The 14,744-nt window shown below is 34.0% G+C and overlaps 3 protein-coding genes across 4 annotated transcripts in view; all 3 read left to right on the top strand.

Annotated features, from left to right (window-relative positions):
* The first annotated feature begins 1,053 nt into the window (after window positions 1-1,053).
* Window positions 1,054-8,891, top strand: LOC126723034 (F-box/kelch-repeat protein At3g23880-like). The gene is made up of 2 exons (XM_050426249.1): window positions 1,054-2,495; window positions 8,797-8,891. Exon 1 carries the CDS (start codon window positions 1,112-1,114, stop codon window positions 2,363-2,365), a length of 1,254 nt encoding a protein of 417 aa, XP_050282206.1. The 5' UTR covers window positions 1,054-1,111; the 3' UTR covers window positions 2,366-2,495; window positions 8,797-8,891.
* The window catches only part of LOC126723035 (F-box/kelch-repeat protein At3g23880-like), a 23,445-nt gene continuing 16,137 nt past the window's right edge, over window positions 7,437-14,744 (top strand). The window contains exon 1 of one of the 2 annotated variants that reach the window (XM_050426251.1): window positions 7,437-7,607. In XM_050426251.1, coding sequence (XP_050282208.1) covers window positions 7,437-7,607 — 171 coding nt within the window. Of the gene's footprint in view, window positions 8,010-14,744 lie in introns of both variants that reach the window. The other variant, XM_050426250.1, reaches the window with a different exon arrangement.
* Window positions 12,255-13,693, top strand: LOC126723036 (F-box/kelch-repeat protein At3g06240-like). Its single transcript, XM_050426252.1, has one exon. It carries the CDS (start codon window positions 12,257-12,259, stop codon window positions 13,493-13,495), a length of 1,239 nt encoding a protein of 412 aa, XP_050282209.1. The 5' UTR covers window positions 12,255-12,256; the 3' UTR covers window positions 13,496-13,693.

Here is a 14,744-nt window from a genome sequence, read left to right as displayed (position 1 = left end):
ACGGTACGAACACAAATGCCAAATATTTGCAACATTTAAAACATCTGCTGTAAGGTGTTTTTTGGTGTTTGGTGTGCCAAATGTTCCAAATATTTGGCATTTGGCACATCTGCTGTGGATGCTCTTAGATTTTTTGTGGAGCTTTTAAAAGCATTCAAGTTGGGTTTGTAAGTCACATGTTCAAATATTCACAAGTATACATATTCTTAATACTTTTGCTATGATTTATTTATTTATTTATTTTTTGAAGAACCAAATTATATGTTTAAACTGTTTATATTTAGATGGATCTCTTGATTTGACTATTTTTAACCATAAATTTATAATTCAAATTATATGTTTAAACTATTTGTATTTATAATAATCTCTTAATTTGATTATTCTTAATCATAAATTGTATTTTTTTTCTTTATTTTAATGATATGACATATATATTTGTAGTTAATTGACATATAGTTGTTTATTTTTTTTGTTATTAATATTGATTATATTTTTTAGATTAATTTTTTACATTCAATCTTGTCCTTTAATCTTACACCTCCTAACCTAAATTCTTGGGTCCGTCACTAGATGCTATTATGCCATTTTGTGGGCGATTTGAGCGGTATGGTGGACACTTTTACCCCAGTGCTCAAAACTATCAAAATTGGAAGAATATGAAAAGTTTTATATTTTTTATTTTTTTCCCCCTTCACATGTACTATAATAGTAACACAGATAAGCTAATAATAGCAGGTTCCCACTTAACAAAAAAATTAAAAAAAAAAAGTTATTATGTGTAATTCATTTCCTTGATTTGATTAATTTTGTCTAAACATTTGACATTTATTTTATTTTATTTATGTGAAAATCCAAGCCCACCCAATCGAACTATTTGTCATGTCTAATGATAATTGAATGAAAATAAAGCTGATTATTTTTTTAGGGTCAAGAGCTGATGTAAACACTGGACAGTGAAAATGCCAATCTCCAGAACTGGTAATGTGGCAGTACCCCAGTAAAAATAATAAAAAAAAATAAAATAAAAGAAAGAATGAGATATGCTTAAAGCGCAAAACACAACAGATTACTCTTTACCCTATTCTACCGAAACAACTCTTCCGCCGAAAAAATGTCTCAAACAAGAGATCCTCGTCCACAACCTCGGAGCCTCCGACAAAGTAAGAACCATCTCCCACACGACGTCGTACTGAACATCCTGACAAGGCTTCCAGTCAAATCAGTCCTAAGATTCAGGTGCGTTTGCAAACCTTGGGGCTCCTCAATCGCTAGTCCTAATTTCATATCCACCCACCTTAGTAACACCAACAACGATGATGATCAAGATCAAACTTTTCTCATACAGACGCGTATTCAATATAATACGCGTAAGATTCCAATAATCTCTAAGGTTCTTTGTTGTGACTGCACGTTTGATTGGCTTTTTGAGTATCCAACTCCCTCTGTTTTTGATTTAAACATGTCCCGAATGGTCGGTTCTTGCAATGGTTTAGTGTGTCTAGTTCAACATGGAAATCGTTCTATATATTTGTGGAACCCCAGTATTAGAAAATTTAAGAGATTGCCTGATTCGTGTCTAAGCCAACATTTTTCTAATGGCCAAGATGATTGGGTTTCTACCGGATTTGCTTGTCAGTCCAAGACAAATGACTACAAGGTTGTAAAGCTTTGGTGTACTCCAGTTGTGGCCGAGGTTTACACATTAAGCTCGGACTCGTGGAGAAGGGCTGAAATCTCATTGAAATCCAATGTTGTGGTCTCCTATATCGACTTTTTTACAGATCCCCATTTTGTTAGTGGGGCTTTGCATTGGTTGGCTTATCATACTGAAAGTGAAAGGGAAGGGGAATTCCTAGATCGAATGATGATTTTGTCATTTGATGTCGATAATGAGGAATTTGGGGAGACGGCACTACCTGATGGAGATAAATTGCACCAGCGAAGTCTATTTGTGTTCAAGGGAAATCTGGCTTTCATAACATATGGATACCCCGAAAACGATGACGACAAAATGCCAGATTCGCAATGCTTCATTTGGGTAATGAGGGAGTACGGTGTACATGAATCATGGAATAAACTTTTTTCTATCCGGTTTGAAAATGTTGATATAAGTTTCTATGGTTGCACTGAACATGGTGAACTTCTACTTGACAAGAAAGTCAAGGAAGAATCCGAAGATGGTGAAATAAAAATATATTATTGCAATGAGTCTACGATTCTTTCAAATGACACTGCGATTGTTTCACTAGACCCTAAAACTTTACATGAGAAGGACCTTATTATCCTACGATATGTTACAAATATAGTTAGTACGTTCAAGGAAAGCCTTGTGTTTCTTGATGGAGCAACCGAGCTATCTGGATAAGAACTGAAATCATTAGTGATAATCATTGCATTTTGTTAGGTAAGTGTGATATGATTTAGACCATTCTCATGTTGTTTACTTTGGTATCATTTTGTTTTGCCGTAGGCATAAATTTACTGATATGATGTAGGTGAACTTAATTCAGATGTATATCAACCCTTCATGCTTGTGGCGATTTCGTGAAAGAACATATAACATTTTAATTCTGACATTTTTTGTGCCTCTCTGATTGTGTTGCAAACTATTAGATTAGAGATCTTACTTTATCCAAAAAATAAAATAAAAATGGAGCAAAGAAGAGGGAAGAAAAGAAGCCCTATGATGAGAATGTTGAAAATGGGCTGTGGAAGTTCTTATGTGGTGAGCATAGGCCCAGCGAAGGTCTTGTGCTTTATTCCTTGATCAAAATGATATACATCTTGTTTGTGGCTGCAGTACATCTGCTATGCAATTTTAGCTTCTTGTTTATTTTTCATGGTCCTGCATTTTCTCATTCCCCTGCAATAACATATAGTGTTTGAAAAGGATTTAAAGCTTTGTGATCATGGATTGTCAGCACTTCTATTTTGGAGCTGCAATTGTTTCCCCTCATGCTTTGGTGGCTAATTGACATGCTCATTGCCAATGGTAATGAGAATGAATCTGTGTGTTTAGTTGCTAATTCCTTGTGCTTCCATTAGTATTGTAAGGTAATATGGAAGCTTCTTTTTGAAGCTCAAAGTTCATGGTAATGTGGATACTGTTTCTAAACTTTTGATTTTTATGAAGATTTTTTTGTAAGGTTGTCACATAGCTATGCCCTTTTTTTTTTTTCTTGGCATGATGTGATTTGACCCGTTTTGATTCATATGATAAATTTGTTTATTGATGCATCCCTATAATAACACATAAGTTGTTTGTTAATATATTCAAAAAGAGTAATTTTGAACTAAATTTATCTTTTAATTGGATGTCATACAAGTCTTTTTTCTTTTTCTTTTTCAAACTTTCAGCAGTTGATATCCAATTTGAAAGTTGAAATTGACGGATATTCCTGCTGTCAAATTTCCATTTGTTGTAAACGAAAGTTTTTCATTGATTTCAAATTCTTAATTAGATTTCTCTAAAATCATAAATTTGTTTAATGACATCTATTGTCCTTAGTGTAAACGTTGAGAGAGCAATAAACCATCTCCCTGATTGTCCAATCTCTGCTTTTGCATTGGTCGCTTCTAGGAATGGTCTTTGTTGTATATTCAAGGTACACCTATGACACTCCAACAATTTATTTTTCCACAATTCAATCATTCCATCAAGAATGAGTATGGAGTACCCACAATTTCACCAAAAACAGATAATGTTGGTAGCTTCTGGTTAATTTTGGTGCCTAAAATTGAAGTTTACTTAAAACATGTCTCTGTTGATCCCCTAGACATGCATATACTTCATTAGGTGGATCCATTTTGTATTTGATTGCACCAAGGCATATGGTACATACTCCGTCAAAATTTCAATACTCATTCCTCACCATAGCTTAAAGGCTTTTTACTTCATAAGTAGCATATATTTGTGCAGTGATTACCTAATATCCTCAATCAAAAGGGAAATATTAAATAAGCCCATCTTTCTTCCTCTTTTCATTCAGATATCTAAGCAAAATCAATATCATAGGAGGTTAGCATCACCTTTTGTGTGTGTGTGTGTGTGTTGAAGAAGGGGAGGGGGGGGGGGGGGGGGGGTGTTGGTGGTGTTGTTAAGTTTGTTTTGGTCCCAAGGAAATATTATATCAACTTTGGATTAGAAACAACATCTGAAAGGTCTAAGATCAGCATAGTAAAAACAAGAAACTAGTCTTGGACACCATGTCAGCAATGACCTGACACAATTTCATTGGACAAATGCGAGACCGTAGAGCAAGCAAGTGAAGAAGCAAGTCAAATTCTAAGCTGTTAAATATAGTACTGACCCACTCCGAGATGCAAGATGGCTTAGCAAGCTTTCAAGCATGCCTTTTGAATTGCTTAATACTTCAAAATGAACTTTAAATAAATAATGCAATCCAAGAAGATGACAATAACAAGCGAGGAGTTTAGCATATCCTAGTGCAAACCTCAGCAAAGTAGTTTAGCTTATAAATAATGCAATTCATTACTGTTTGATTTCTTTTTCTTCAATTTTTTTTGGGAGTAACCAAAAGAAAACATAAAACTAGCTTTTTTAGTTCTCTTTGCTTTTAAATATATATATATATATATATATATATATATATTTTAAAAGGCTTATTAGTTCTTTTTCTATATCTTTTAACTCTTGCTCCAACATATGCATTTTGGGTTCTACATCACAACTCAATCTCATAAGGAAGCTTCACTAACTAGAATAGGTCCTAATTGCAATGTTATCGGGCACTGTTGCAGATACAACTTGTTTTTTCCAACATGGCTAGATCATCCAATGGTGCCACGATTGAGTAATCTCAGGGTGACTTGCCTCCTTTACAATCAGTCAGGGTGACATGCCTCCTTTACACGCTGAATTTCCATCCTCAGTTTTGGTGGCAGCACTTAAAGTTAATGGGGTTTCAGATTCTGTTCTTACATGTTACAGTTGACTTTTGATTTCTGTCATACCAATATCTTGGATCACAACTTCAAGAATATCTGTTGATACTTCCTATTAGAAAGATATGAAAAACACCTGCACTTTGTAAAAGCAATAGGCATGTGTATAAGATATGCATGATCATGAATAATTCATGATCTATGGTGTTATTACGGTGGGGGGAAAAGAAATTGAGGGTGGTGATTGAGTAGTGTCAGGGTTTGCAAACGCACCTGAATCTTATGAGTTATTTGACCGGAAGCCTCGTTAAGATGTTGAGTACGACATCATCTTGGAGATATTTATTCATTAGTTTTGTTGTAGTTGTGGTTCTCTCATTTGCGACATTTTTATTCAGAAGAGGGGACAAAAGTCACAGAACTGAAGAGAGTCTAACCTAAAGAAAATCCATTTGGCTATCTTATTTTCTCTTCAAGGTTAAACTTGCCTCCAATAGGCGATCTTTTCCTTCAAGTGAATTTAACAGAGCTTTTAATACTGCTAACGTTTTAAGTAGAGCATCACTTTTCACAACTCAGGGGTAAAGGTATGTGGTTTATTGATGTTTTAAGGTTATCTGATTTTTTCACTTGTAGTAGGAAAGTGATGATCAGAAAGTTGATCTCATTAAACCAAAAAAAAAATAAAAAAGATGGTCTAGTACTGTAGGTTGTGGCCTTGTGGGTTTAGACTTTAGTAAGATTATATTTATTGTAATTTGAGAATTGTAATTTATAATTATCTGTTTAATTGATAGTAGTGACTTGAGCAATTAAATTAAATTACTGATATAAAGTTGTTTATTTTATCAATTTGAGTTATTAAGATTATAAAATTTAATATTTATGTTTACATATTGTGAATAATTTATAGGGGAACAATCTACAATTGATGCATATTTTGCAAAATGGACAATAAATTCTTGAGTGATTGTTTAACTATATCAATAGAAAAAGCAATTGCTAAAGAATTTAGTTCAGAATCAGTTATAAATGATATTAATGCCATGAAAGAGCGTAGGACACAACTTTTAAAATTAAAAGTTAATTTGTGAAATAAAAGTTTTTTTTACTCATTTTTTTTTTCATACATAAGAACTGTGAACACAAAATCTTAGGTTTGAAAATTAAACAATTGACAATGTTTTGCAAGTGTAAATTTGTATTGATGAATGAGTAAGTACAATTCTCTAAAATTGAATCTTGTTACAAAAGAATACTCCTCTGATTTGATCTCCTTGAAAAAAATCTTTGATTCAAGCATAAACTTGATTCAAACACTAGATGCTTCCCAATTTGATTGAGAAAGGGATCAAAAGATCTTTGAAATAGAATTACAATGAATCCCTAACAATGTGTTTGTTAGGAATCCTTCATTCTTCGCATTTTTCGTGTGTTCTTTGAATTTTCTTCGTGTGTTCTTTGTCTTCGAAGATTGTAGTGGAAGTTCTTCGAGGTTTTGGAGGCTTGAATCCGTAGATCTTCACTAAATTGCAATCTTTTAAAGTTTCTAAACACTTTTGGACTTGATTCCAATGCAATTTGAGATTTAGGAAGATGACTTGAATGATTTCTCTACGAATGTTGTTAGGATTCGAAGGTTGAAGTTTTTGGAGGCTTTGGAACTTAATTCCGGTAGAACTTTGAGACTTCTGAATGTGTGTGCATGTCCCCCTATAAGATTGAGAGAGGTCTCTATTTATATGAGTCTTGGGGAGGTGTGATGACACGTGATTGGTTATCATTAATAACCTGTGTCATAATTTAAATGGAGGGACTTTATTTCTTGTTCTCCAAGGGACATATGGCATTATTTGATTAGTCATAGAGGTTTAATTTAAAATAACACATTTCAGCTTTTAATTAGACTGCTTATGTCATTTAAATTAACACTTTTTTTTTTTTGGGTTAAAATTTAAATTAACACATGCAAACATTTGATTGGTTCTCAAGTTTTCTTCGCAATCTTTATTCTTTGACACTTGGAATATTGCCATTGGCCTTTGAATAATGATAGTGGAACCGACTAAGTAGCATGTGGCATCTTGTAATTAGCCGTTTTAAATGTACCACATGAACTTTAGTGGTCCAACGTGGCAACTTGTTATTGATAGAAAATATCACTCTCTACTTTATTGTGTTTACATTGGCTTCTTGGAAAAAATTTTGGTTCGGCCAGTGATCCCATCAATCAAAAATTGTTATGTATTCATTTGACTTTGCTTTTAACATAACTAGAGATAAAAATGAAAGAAACAAATAAAAATAAAACACATGACGTGGTGGAACATAAAGTTGAATATATAATAAAAGAGGCTCAACACTCTCTTTCATTGTTCCAGAGGCCCAAAAATGCTCGTAAAAAAAACATCAACGAGCCCAAGCCTAACCCAAACCCAAACCCAACAGATTGGTGCTTTTACTCTTTTTAGTCTTTATCTTTACTCTTTAGTCTTTACGCCTAAAAACTGAAATCTCTCATCCGCCGAAAAATGGAACCTGGTCCACAACCTTTGATCCTCCGACGATGGAAGAACCATCTCCCACACGACGCCGTACTCAACATCTTGACAAGGCTACCGGTCAAGTCACTCCTAAGATTCAGGTGCGTTTGCAAACTCTGGGACTCCTCAATCACTAGTCCTAATTTCATCTCCACCCACCTTAATATCGTCAACAACAACGATGATGATGATGATCATGCTTATCTCATACAAACCTGTATTCAATATAATGCCTTTAAGATTCCAATGATCTGTAAGGTTCTTTGTTGTGACCGCACGTTTGATTCGCTTTTTGAGTATTCAGTTCCCTCTGTTTTTGCTTTAAACATGTCCGAAATGGTCGGTTCGTGCAATGGTTTAGTGTGTCTCGCTCAACGTGGAAAGCTTTCCACTACTGGTGATGCTATATATTTGTGGAACCCCAGCGTTAGAAAATTTAAGAGATTGCCTGATTCATGTTCTAATGGCCAAGATTTTTGGTTTTCTATCGGATTTGGTTATCAGTCCAAGACAAATGACTACAAAGTTGTAAAGCTTTGGGGTACTCCAGTTGTGGCTGAGGTTTACACATTAAGCTCTGACTCGTGGAGAAAGGTTGAAATCTCGTTGAGATCCAAAGTTGTGGTCTCCCATATCGAACCTTATCCGTTTCCCCTATTTTTTAGTGGGGCTTTGCATTGGTTTGCTAATCATAGTGAAGGGGAAGTGGAATTCCTATATCCAATGATGATTTTGTCATTTGATGTCAATAATGAGAAATTCGGAGAGATGGCACTCCCTGCTCGAGATAAATTGTTTGAGGACAGTCTGTTTGTGTTCAAGGGAAATCTGGCTTTCATTTCATGTGGATACGCAGAAAACGATGATGACTTACAGTCAGACTCGCAATGCTTCATTTGGGTAATGAGGGATTATGGTGTAGATGAATCATGGAATAAACTTTTTTCTATCCGGTTTGAAAATGCTGATATAATTTTCTATGGTTGCACTGAACATGGTGAACTTCTACTTGATAAGAAAGTCAAGAAAGAATCTAAAGATGGTGAAATAAAAATAGATGAGTCTACGATTCTTTCAGATGACACTGCGATTGTTTTACTAGACCCTGAAACTTTACATGAGAAGGACCTTGGTATTCTACGATATGGTACACATATAGTTACTACGTTCAAGGAAAGCCTTGTGTTACTTGATGGAGCAACCGAGCTATCTGGATAAGAACTGAAATCATTAGTGATAATCATTGCATTTTGTTAGGTAAGTGTGATATGATTTAGACCATTCTCATGTTGTTTACTTTGGTATCATTTTGTTTTGCTGTAGGCATAAATGTACTGATATGATGTAGGTGAACTTAATTTAGATGTATATCAACCTTTTATGCTTGTGGCGATTTCATGAAAGAACATATAACATTTTAATTCTGACTTTTTTTTTTGTGCCTCTCTGATTGTGTTGCAAACTATTAGATTAGACATCTTACTTAATCCCAACAAAAAAAAAAAAAAATGGAGCAAAGAAGAGGGAAGAAAAGAAGCCCTATGATGAGAATGTTGAAAATGGGCTGTGGAAGTTCTTATGCGGTGAGCATTGGCCCAGCGAAGGTCTTGTGCTTTATTCCTTGATCAAAATGATATATATCTTGCTAGTGGCTGCAGTACATCTGCTTTGCAGTTTTAGCTTGTTGTATCTCTTCTCATGGGTTTGCATTTTCTCATTGCCCCTGCGAGAAAAATTTGAGATAACATATAGTGTTTGAAAAGGATCTAAAGCTTTGTGATCATGGATTGTCAACACCTTCTCTACTTTGAAGTTGCAATTGTTTCCCCTCATGCTTTGGTGGCTAAATCACATGCTCATTGCCAATGGTATTGAGAATGAATCAGTGTGTTTAGCTGCTAATACATTGCGTTTCCATTAGTATTGTTGTGGTCATTTTATAAAAATATTTAACAGTATCTAGTGTGGAAAGTTCTTTTTGAACTTCAAAGTTCATGCTAATGTGGATACTGTTTCTAAAATTTTGATTTTTATGAAGAAGATTTTTCTTGTAAGGATGTCACATGACTATGCCTTTTTTTTTTTTGTTATGATATGATTTGACCCGCTTTGATTCAGAAGATAAATTTGTTTATTGATGCATCCTATAAAAACATGCATATACTTCATTAGGTGTGATTCATTTTATATGGATTGCACCACGGCATATGGTACATACTCCATCAAAATTTCAGTACTCATTCCTCACCATTGCTTAAAAGCTTTACTTCATAAGGGAAAAATTAAATAAACCCATCTTTCTTCCTCATTTATTCAGAAATCTAAGCAAAATCAGTATCATTGGAGGTTATCATCAACCTTTTTTTTTTTTTTTTTTTTGGGGTTGTTAAGTTTGTTTTGGTCCCAAGGAAAGATTATGTCAACTTTAATTAGAAGCAACATCTGAAAGGTCTAAGATCAGTTTGGTAAAAAAAAGAAACTAGTCTTGGACCCCATGTCGGCAATGAACTGACACAATTTCATTGGGCAAAACCGAGGTTGTAGAGCAAGCAAGTGAAGGAGCAAGTCAAAATTCTAAGCTGTTGAATATACTGACCCACTCCGCCGAGATGCAATCCGGATTAGTAAGCTTTTTCAAGCCTGCTTTTTGAATTGCTTAATACTTCAAAGTGAACTTTAAATAAATAATAGATCAATGACAACTTCAGAAAAATAATGCTATCCAAGAAGGTGACAATAACAAGCGAGGAGTTTAGCATATCCTAGTGCAAACCTCAGTTAAGTAATTCATTCATTACTGTTCGATTACCTTTTCTTCATTTTTTCCGGAGTAACCAAAAGAAAACATAAAACTAGCTTTTTAGTTCTCTTTGATTTTAAAAATAAAATTTAAAAAAAAGGCTTATTGGTTTTTTTTTTTCTATATCTTTGAACTTTTGCTCCAACATATGCATTTTGTGTTCTACATCACAACTCAATCTTAGGAGGAAGCTTCACTTACTGGAATAGGTCTTAGTTGCAATGTTATCGGGCACTGTTGCAGATACAACTTGTTTTTCCAACATGGCTAGATCATCTTATGGTGCCACGACTGAGTAATCTCAAGGTGACTTGCCTCCTTTACAATCAGTCAGGGTGACTTGCCCCCTTTACCCGCTGAATTTCGATCCTCAGTTTTGGTGGCAGCAATTAAAGTTAATGGGGTTTCAGATTCTGTTGTTACATGTTACAGTTGACTTTTGATTTCTGTCATACCAGTATCTTGGATCACAGCTTCAAGAATATCTCTTGATACTTCCTATTAGAAAGATATGAAAAATACTTGCACTTTGTAATAGCAATAGGCATGTGTATGAGATATGCATGATCATGAATAATTCATTATCTATGTTGTTAGTCTTACTACAGTGGGCAAAAAAGAAATTGAGGGTGGTGATTGAGGAGTGACAAGGTTTGCAAACACACCTAAATCTTATGGGTTATTTGAATCATTAAGATGTCGAGTATGACATCATCCTGGAGATAATGATTCATTAGTTTTGGTTGTAGTTGTGGATCTCTCATTTGCGACATTTTTATTCAAAAGAGGGGACAGAAGTTACAGTACTGAAGAGTGTCTAACATAAAGAAAATCCATTTTGCTATCTTATTTTCTTTTCTAGGTTAAACTTGCCTCCCACAAGCAATCTTTTAATACTGTTAACGTTTAAGTAGAGCATCACTTTTCACAGCTCGGGGGTAAAGGTATTTGGTTTATTGATGTTTTAAGGTTATCTGAATTTTTCGCCTGTAGTAGGAAAGTGATCAGAAAGTTTTTTTTTTTTGTTGAGAAAGTGATGATCAGAAAGTTGATCTCATTAAACCAAAAAAGAAAAAGAAAAAAGATGGTCTAGTACTGTAGGTTGTGGGTTTGGACTTTAGTACTTAATAGATTATATTTATTGTAATTTGAGAATATTAATTTTTAATTATCTGTTTAATTGATAGTAGTGACTTGAGCAATTAAATTAAATTACTGCTATAAAGTTGTATATTTTATCAATTTGAGTTATTGAGATTATAAAAATCAATATTTATGTTTACATATTGTGAATAATTTATAGGGGAAACGATCTACAATTGATGCATATTTTGCAAAATGGACAATGAATTCTTGAGTGATTGTTTAACTATATGCATAGAAAAAGCAGTTGCTAAAGAATTTAGTTTAGAATCAATTATAAATGATATTAATGCAATGAAAAGCGTAAGACACAACTTTTTAAAGTTAAAAGCTAATATGTGAAATAAAAGTTTTTTACTCATTTTTTTTATACATAAAAACTTTGTTGTGTTCACCTTGTCTCCTTGGGAAAAATTTCTTGATTTGCCATTAACCCAATCAATCAAAAATTGTTATGTATTTATTTGAGTTTCCTTACACAAAAACCAGAGATTAAAATGAAAAATAAATAAATAAATAAATAAATAAAACACATGATATTTTTTATTTTTGAATAAACAGTAATATTTATTTGTATAAAAAAAATAGCAATACAATTATTTTAAACCGAACTTATAATACATACATCATATAATTGAAGTACAACTTAAAAAATGCCTTTAAAAAAAAAAAAACAAAATCGCCTAAAACTGAAACTGCTGTTACTCATCTTATTTTAGTGTTCCGGAGGCCCAAAATTGCTGGTGAAAAAAACATCAGTAAGCCCAAGCCTAACCCAACAGATTCGTGCCTTTACTTTATTACTCTTTAGTCTTTACGCCTAAAACTGAAACCTCTCATCCGCCGCCGAAAAGTATCTCAAACAATGGAACCTGGTCCGCAACCTTTGATCCTCCGACAATGGAAGAACCATCTCCCACACGACGTCGTACTGAACATCTTGGTAACGTTACCAGTCAAGTCCCTCATAAGATTCAAGTGCGTTTCCAAACTCTGGGACTCCTCAATCACTAGTCCTAATTTCATCTCCACCCACCTTAATATCGTCAACAACAACAACAACAACGATGATAATGATCATGCTTATCTCATACAAACCTGTATTGAATATAATTCTCCTAAGATTCCAATAACCTATAAGGTTTTTTGTTGTGACCGCACGTTTGATTCGCTTTTTGAGTTTTCAGTTCCCTCTGATTTTGATTTAAACATGTCCTTATTGATCGGTTCGTGCAATGGTTTAGTGTGTCTCACTCAGCATCGAAGACTTTCCGCTACTTCTGATGCTATATATTTGTGGAACCCCAGCATTAGAAAATTTAAGAGATTGCCTGATTCGTGTTCTAATGGCAAAGATTTTTGGTTTTCTACCGGATTTGGTTATCAGTCCAAGACAAATGACTACAAAGTTGTAAAGCTTCGGGGTACTCCAGTTGTGGCTGAGGTTTACACATTAAGCTCTGACTCGTGGAGAAAGGTTGAAATCTCGTTCAGATCCAAAGTTGTAGGTGCTATACCTTATTCGTTTCCCCTATTTTTTAGTGGGGCTTTGCATTGGTTTGCTTATTATAGTGAAGGGGGAAGGAAATTCCCAGATCCAACGATGATTTTGTCATTTGATGTCAATAATGAGAAATTCAGAGAGATGGCAATCCCTGATGGAGATAAATTGATCAAGCAAGATCTGTTTGCGTTTAAGGGAAATCTGGCTTTCAGTTCATGTGGATACCCTGAAAACGATGATGACTTACAGTCAGACTCGCAATGCTTCATTTGGGTAATGAGGGATTATGGTGTACACGAATCATGGGATAAAATTTTTTCTATCCGGCTTGAAAATGTTGATATAAGTTTCTATGGTTGCACTGAACATGGTGAACTTCTACTTTACAAGAAAGTCAAGGAAGAATCCAAAGATGGTGAGATAAAAATACATGATTGGAATGAGTCTACAATTCTTTCAAATGACATTGCTATTGTTTTACTAGACCCTGAGACTTTACATGAGAAGGACCTTGGTATCCTACGGTATGTTACAGATATACTAACTACATTCAAGGAAAGCCTTGTGTCACTTGATGGAGCAACCGAGCTATATGGATAAGAAGTGAAATGATTAGTGATAATCATTGCATTTTGTTAGGTAAGTGTTAGGTAAGTGTTATATGATTGAGACCATTATCATGTTGTTTACTTTGGTATCATTTTGTTTTGCGGTAGGCATAGATGTACTGATATGGTGTAGGTGAACTTAATTCAGATGTATATCAACACTTTATGCTTGTGGCGATTTCATGAAAGAACATATAATATTTTAATTCTGAGTTTTTTTTTTTCGCATCTCTGATTGTGTTACTAACTATTAGATTAGAAATCTTACTTAATCCAAAAAAATAAAATAAAAATGGGGCAAAAGAAGAGGGAAGAAAAGAAGCCCTATGATGAGAATGTTGAAAATGGGCTGTGGAAGTTCTTATGCGGTGAGCATAGGCCAGTGAAGGTCTTGTGCTTTATTCCTTGATCAAAATGATATATATCTTGTTAGTGGCTGCTGTACATCTGCCATGCAATTTTTGCTTCTTGTATATCTTTTTATGGGCCTTCATTTTCTCATTCCCCTGCGATAACATAGAGTGTTTGAAAAGGATTTAAAGCTTTGTGATCATGGATTGTCAACACTTATTTCGGAGTTGCAATTGTTTCCCCTCATGCTTTGGTGGCTAATTCACATGCTCATTGCTAATGGTAATGAGAATGAATCAATGTGTTTAGTTGCTAATACATTGTGCTTCCATTAGTATTGTTGTGGTCATTTTATGAAAATATTTAGCAGTCTTTAGTGTAAGGTAATATGGAAGGTTCTTTTTGAACTTCAAAGTTCATGGTAATGTGGATACTGTTTCTAAACTTTTGATTTTTACGAAGAAGATTTTTTTTCTAAGGTTATCACATGGCTAGGCCCTTTTTTTTTCTTGGTATGATGTGATTTGACCCACTTTGATTCATACAATAAATTTGTTTATTGATGCATCCCTATAATAACATTTAAGTTGATTGTTAATATATACAGAAAGAGTTATTTTGAACTAAATTTATCTTTTAATTGGATGTCATACAAGTCTTTTTTCTTTTTCTTATTCAAACTTTCTGCAGTTGATTTCCAATTTGAAAGTGTTGTCAAATTTCCATTTGTTGTAAATAAAAATTTTTCCTGGATTTCAAATTCTTAACCAGATTTCTCTAAAATCATAATTTGTTTAATGACATCTATTGTCCTTAGTGTAAAAGTTGAGAGAACAATAAACCATCTCCCTGATTGTCCAATCTCTACTTTTGCATTGGTCGCTTCTAGG

This window comes from Quercus robur, chromosome 4 (genome assembly GCF_932294415.1).
Source record: "Quercus robur chromosome 4, dhQueRobu3.1, whole genome shotgun sequence".
Taxonomy (NCBI): domain Eukaryota; kingdom Viridiplantae; phylum Streptophyta; class Magnoliopsida; order Fagales; family Fagaceae; genus Quercus; species Quercus robur.
The sequence above is the reverse complement of the archived record's forward strand: the minus strand, read 5'-3'. Positions and strand labels throughout refer to the sequence as shown.